At 52.8% G+C, this 6,164-nt stretch overlaps 1 protein-coding gene and 1 pseudogene across 2 annotated transcripts; one reads left to right on the forward strand and one right to left on the reverse strand.

The window, feature by feature from the left end:
• Positions 1-936: 936 nt before the first annotated feature.
• On the reverse strand, positions 937-3,014 carry LOC125525089 (uncharacterized; annotated as a pseudogene). The gene is made up of 3 exons (XR_015610762.1): positions 2,663-3,014; positions 2,144-2,594; positions 937-1,672 (listed from the first exon to the last, which is right to left on the reverse strand). The product of XR_015610762.1 is annotated as an uncharacterized LOC125525089 (transcript).
• A 134-nt stretch (positions 3,015-3,148) lies between these two features.
• Positions 3,149-5,402, forward strand: LOC147958563 (uncharacterized). Its single transcript, XM_087532193.1, has 3 exons — positions 3,149-3,251; positions 3,363-4,129; positions 4,204-5,402. Exons 1-3 carry the CDS (start codon positions 3,149-3,151, stop codon positions 4,894-4,896), a joined length of 1,563 nt encoding a protein of 520 aa, XP_087388319.1. The 3' UTR covers positions 4,897-5,402.
• The last annotated feature ends 762 nt before the right edge of the window (positions 5,403-6,164 follow it).

Genomic DNA, 6,164 nt, shown 5'->3' on the forward strand with positions numbered 1-6,164 from the left:
AGCTAGGGCAGCTCGCCGGGATGGGCCGAGGTCTCCCCGAGACAGCACAGCCACGCGTGGCAAGGACGGCGCGGACATCCGGGGCGAGGGCAGTTCCTGACGTGGTGGCGGCGTTGAGCACGGACGCTGTGTTGTCCAGCATCTCAAATGTGTACCATATCCTCCTTCTATAACCGCATTTTGAGTAATGAAATCTAGAAGATCTAATTACAAGAGGAACAAAATATACAGTTACAGAAGGAGGGTGTGGTCTGGTCAATATGCATACAAGAGGAACCATTTTGAGATCTGTTGAAGATGCTATTAGGTTCTAACTACTACATCCAGAACACCAATTATGAGATGATGGGCATACAAGAGGAACCATACTGTGGTCTGGTCAAACCATTTTCCCAAGCCCACAATTTTGGTTCTCGCAAGATTATGTTTTTCGTTCATTTTAAAGCCAAACTTGGCTTTGGTGAAATAGCAGCCAAAAATTTTAAAACTAGAATTTACATTCAACCAAATAAAATTAATAAATCAGGGAAGCCAGAATGAGTTGCTGATGAAACGAACACCACTACACAAACAAAAAGTCATGAGTCGAGGCATCAAACTAAACTCGAACAAACTGAAGATTAATCCACATAAAAAGCCTGATAAATTACACCATTGTGGTTTCCATGGAAGCACCGGCCGGTACATGCAACATGAAAAAGAACAAAATGCATGAGAAAGAGAACTGGCATCAACAGCAAACAACTGGTTCCTCTTTTATGCATGTGAGACCACACCCTTCTGCAACTGCATTTTGAGTGTGATGGCATCCATCTAGAACATGTAAAATGCTGCTTTGGTAAAAAACAAAGAGGAGTTTTGAAGGAGGGTACGATGCGATCAATATGCATACTACAAGAGGAACCAGCAGCTGTTGTTAGGTGACTTAGGTCCTAATTAGTTACATCCAGAATGCTGCATGAGAGAACAGCATGGTGTTCTTGGACACCGGATAGGACCTGGTGCAGGGCCGAGCTTTTGTCCGGAGCTCTCCCTCGCGATCATACTTGAGGCCAAACAAGGTGAGATGGAGCATGCTGTCGACAACTTTCTCGTGCCGCAAGATGTTCTCGACGAGGCAAAATCTGTTGTGGCCCATGTAGGTGAGAGTGGCATCCATGTGCCGGCCGCCACCCATCCACGGCTCCTCATTGTTGCGGCGGAACAGCTTCTCCTTGAGCATCCTGCAGTCCGGCTTCGGCGGCCGGCTGGCGGCGGCGCTGCGCGAGGCGACCGGGCAGCAGCAAATGTGCCCTTCGCCCTCGTGATGAATCCCGACCCATGCATCCAGGCTGTCGTCGAAGTAGGCTTGTCCTCTGAACGGCAGGCAACACCCAGTCCCCAAGCTCCTTCCAGAGGCCATTGCCGGTGTCGAAGGAATGGGTAGCGGAGGCGGTGGACACGAAGATGGTGCGCCCGTCCGGGTGCAACGCATAGGCGACGACGTCCAGCCCACTGCACGACGGCAGTGATGGCTCGCTCTTCCATGACCAGTCCATCTCATCACCCCGTAGGTTCCATGGATGGCTGCTGGGAGCCCACAACAAGGCGTGCAAGCCGAGCACCTCGGTTGTCAAGGCATATAGCTTTTCACCGGCGGCCATGGCGGCCCAGAAGGCAGGGATCCCGGACGGGAGAGGCGGGTGAAAACATGTTTTAGAGCCTATGCATCCGGGTACTCCTTATCCAACCACTCATTCCTGCATTACGATTCATGTAAATAATTTTCTCTTTTTTGTTTATCTCATATAGAACATATATTTGTACTTCAACTTTGCAGCACAACAAAGCTTTCTATGTAGAATGTGGGATAAACTTACAGATTTTTTGGTCCAGCATAAATATACAAAATGAGATTTGTTTGATTAAAAAAATCTTATTTTTCATATTTATGTCGGACAAAAAAATCTGAAAGTTTTATCTCACATTCTAGTTACAAAGTTACGTTGTACTGTAAAGTTTGAAGTTCAAGACATATTTTATATGAGAGGAACAAAAAAAGAAAATTTCATGTAATAAGATAGTTGTGTAGTACAGATCTCTAAACAATATTAGAGTACTAGGATAGTGAGGCCCGGATGCATAAGCTCACAAAATCTGCATTCGAGAGGTGGGCCCATGCAGAGGGCTTCAGTCTTGGTGTTGTAGACGATGGTTGGGGGAGCGGGAGCGTCATCGTCGTCGTCGAAGTAGTAACGAAGGTTGAGGGTGACAAAGATGTTGGTACCCAGAGCAGCGAAATCCTTGGGGCCATGGACCGACGAGTATATCCGGGCGGCGGCCGGCTGGGGAAGCTCGTGCAAACCTCCTGAGTAGATCTCATCGGCGTCGAGCTTGTATATATGTGATAGCCCTCCTCCCAGTCATCCATCGCCAAATAAAGGTGCTGCTTGCGCCGAGTCATGGGGCTCTCAGCGCAATCAGAACTCCGCCGCCGCCGTTTCCGGCTGCTCTCCGCGCAATCATAGTTCCGCCGCCGTCGCCGTTTAGACGACGAAGAGGAGCGAGTCTTCTCGAGCCTGCTGCCCATCGCCGCTAATCCAGCGATTTCTGACCTGGAATATGGGTTTGTGGAGGGAGCTGTGGGAATCCGAGTCTTAATTGATAAGGAAGATCGGCTTACCTTTGGTGACCAACGAGGAAGATCGATTTGAATCAGTTGAGATGAAGAATCCAACTCGGCAACCATCTCCGCGGCGCACTCTAGTTAGGGACTTTTTTTAGGGGTAAAAGCTGCTTTATTCAAAATCGATAGTCATATGGGATACAAATGAGGTCCGGCCGGTGTACTAGTAAGCCAAAGATGGCGACCAAAATCTAATGTGTAGCAGCAGCTTTTGCGAGCGTATGTGCTTCGCGATTACATTCACGGGTCTCGTAGATAATTTTTGAAGATGGAAACATCAGCAACTTCGTCTTAATCTCACCATGATCACTTTTGTTTGGACCTGAGGGCATCTTTAGCCGTGCCCCCAATAGGCCCTCTCCAAGCGATTTTACCGCGCCGACGCTTCTTAACGCCATGCCGCGCGCGGCGGTAACCATAATTAGCACCGTGGCTTAGCCGAAGCAGAGAAAGCCGAGGGCGCCGTCATCAAAGCCACCGGGCATGTCAAACGCCGAATGGAGGGTGGAAGTTCAGCGACGCGACGCAGTCACCACCGACCGGCGAAACAGGGCCATTGCCAAGAAGGCCTGCGACAACGCGGCGCGTGCGGCGGCGTCTTCCTCATCGGTCGACCACGCGGGGATGATGAATCCACCCGTCGTCAGCCACGCCCAGTACGCGTCCTGGGGACAGCAAGGCGTCGGATCTCCATGAGGATCGTCGTCGCCCGGCTACACTGACGGCGACGCGCACGGGGGGTTCAACCCAAACGTGACCTTCCTCCATGGCCATCCCGCGACGCGCACACCCTCGCCCGCCTTCGTCGACGTGCAGTACCCTCCATACAACTACTCGCCGCCCGCCGTCTACGCGTCCACATCGACGCCCCATCTCCGCCGTGGGCCGCTGCCCTTCTCGCACCTCGGTGACACGGACGACACAAGAGCCGACATGGACGACATCATCGCGATAGGATCGACCGCGGCCGCCGCGTCTCCCGGGTTCACCACCCAGGACGAGGTAGTGGATCTCAGCGGCGACATGGAGGCCGAACTCGGCTACGTCTACGGCGAAGACGCGCACGAAGCGTATGAACCCGAGGAGGAGGAAGAGGAGGAGGAGGAGTCAGCTCCTTATCCGACGAAAGGGCGTCAGAAGAAGAAGCGGGCGGCTAGGACAGGCGAAACGCGCATCAAGTGGACATCCAAGGAGGAGGAATGCCTCGCCGAAGCATGGAAAGTCATCTGCCTCGACCCGACCACCGGCACGAACCAGAGCTTCGAGACGTACTGGGACCACATCAAGGCCGAGTTCGACGAGCGGAAGCTCGTCGACCCGTACTTCAAAGGCGTCTACATGCAGTGCGGCTCCAAAGCGATGGTGAACCATTGGGGGCGTATCCAGTTGGCGTGCAACAAATGGCATGGAATCGTCGAGGAGGTCGTGGCTCGCCTGAAGAGCGGCGCCAGCGTTGAGGATCAGGTACGCATGCCGTTCGCCCGCATCTATTCGTCGTCAACGCCCGCCGCCCGCCAACTATTTGTTCCTCCGCGCAGCTGCTGCGTATGTTCACCATGTATCGGCGCGACAACCAAGACGCCGACTTCAAGCACCTCCACGTCTACAAGCGCATTGATAAGTGCGAGAAGTGGGCGGAAGTCCGTCGTACCCTCGACAAGGCCAAGGAGACATACAAGCCGGACGCGACGACTCCGGGCGCGTCAGAGGGGCGGCCGGACGGCCACAAATTGGCAAAGAAGGGGAAAAACGCCGACGCGGCAACCGCGCGAGTGCAGGAGTCCATCGAGCATTGCCTCGCCGACGCCCAGGCCCGGGCCGTCCTACGTGAAGAGAAGACCGAGGCGCGGTGGTCGTCGCTGATGAAGAACAGCGCCATCAAGCTCGACCTGCTCCGGACGAACGTCGCCGCGAAGAAGAGGAACACTGACATGGCTTTTTTGATGGGCGGGGCGGACATGCTCCAGAGCAGCGACGAGCAGCTCAGGGCGTGGTACATGGCGGAGCGCGGCCTTATCCTGAACCAGATGCAGACGGCAACGCCGACGACGCCAACGACGCACGCTCCCGCGCCCACGACCACACGGAGGCCAAGCCCGAACGACGCCTCTACATCGCCGCCCAGCAGTGCCGAAGCTGCGCCGACACAGCCCAGCACCGAAGCAGCTCCGACACCGCCGAGCCCGCGCACGCCGACTTCGCCAACGCCTGGAGCCGACCCCGCCGAGTGAATCATTGCGCACGCGAACTTGCAGCGTGCGGCGCTCTGTTTTTTGTAACGCCAGACTACGTCCAATCGCCGGATTTGTGGCGTCTTTTAAGAGCGGGAACGACCAAGTTTAAATTTTCCGCATCCTGAGGTCGGCGCTTGGGGACGTGAGTGGGAGCTAGGCCGGCACGCCCCCAGACCGCCCTATTTAGACGCCCTGGGGGGCCGAACGGCTGGAGATGCCCTGATGAATATGGTTCTTCAGTGTGTTTAACAGCCGCAGCATAATCTGTAGCAATCTGAACTCTCTCTAGATTCAAATCGAGCGCCAAGGACAGTCCTTCGCTGCAAGCCATTGCTTCTAACGTCTCTGGGTTAATTAAATCTTGCATCGCCACCGTTGACGCGCCCAGAAAAAGACCAGTATAATCACGGCAAACCATCCCGACTGCACCACTTTCAGACCACATGAACCTTTGCCCAGCCTGCTGAAGGTGCAGCCACCAGTTCGTCCGCTGCCTAGAAGGCTCCTGGCTCGACCGGTTCACTGGCCTGTGCCTCATTGGTACGACCTCAAGATCAAAGATATACTCCCTCCGTTTTGAATTACTTGTCACAGGTATGGATGTATCTAAATGTAATTTAGTTCTAGATACATCCATTTTTGCAACGAGTAATTTAGAACAGAGAGAGTATTTGTTAATAAAGCACACCACCGAGTGCGGCGACTGGTACTGCTGCTCGTGTATAGCTTTCCTTCCAGCCCACCATATAGACCAGAGAGTTACATTGCTTTGATGAACTGTTCTTCATTCGCTGATTCCTGTAGTTCCACTAGCCAAAGTCGAGCTTCATCAGTCTTGATGGTCACCATATGCTGGACTAATTCTTCATCTACCATGGCCCAGCCCAAACACATTTGGCCAGATGGCAGTCAATAAGTGCATGTTTCCAAGGGATGGGGGTGGCGGCGGACAATGCGACTGGCCGACCGTGCTGGGCATCACTATTCATCGCGTTCAGTGAGTCGAGCGTTCCGACTCGTTGAAGCCAGCGAGCATATGGGCCGGCCCACGTGCGCGTGTAAGCGTTGTCTGTTTCCTGTTTCGTTTTTCTTCAAGTGTTTTCTTTTTTGCTTTCTTTTTTACTTTTGTTTATACTTTGAAATATTTTAAATACATATATTACAAAAACACTCTCCCAAAAACACACTTGAAAAAATGCTGAACAGGGATTAAAAAATATTGACCAAGAATTTGAAAAATGTTGAACAACTATTTAAAAATGTTG

Source organism: Triticum urartu, chromosome 7A, assembly GCF_056163025.1.
Source record: "Triticum urartu cultivar PI428250 chromosome 7A, HENAU_Tu73, whole genome shotgun sequence".
NCBI classification, from domain to species: domain Eukaryota; kingdom Viridiplantae; phylum Streptophyta; class Magnoliopsida; order Poales; family Poaceae; genus Triticum; species Triticum urartu.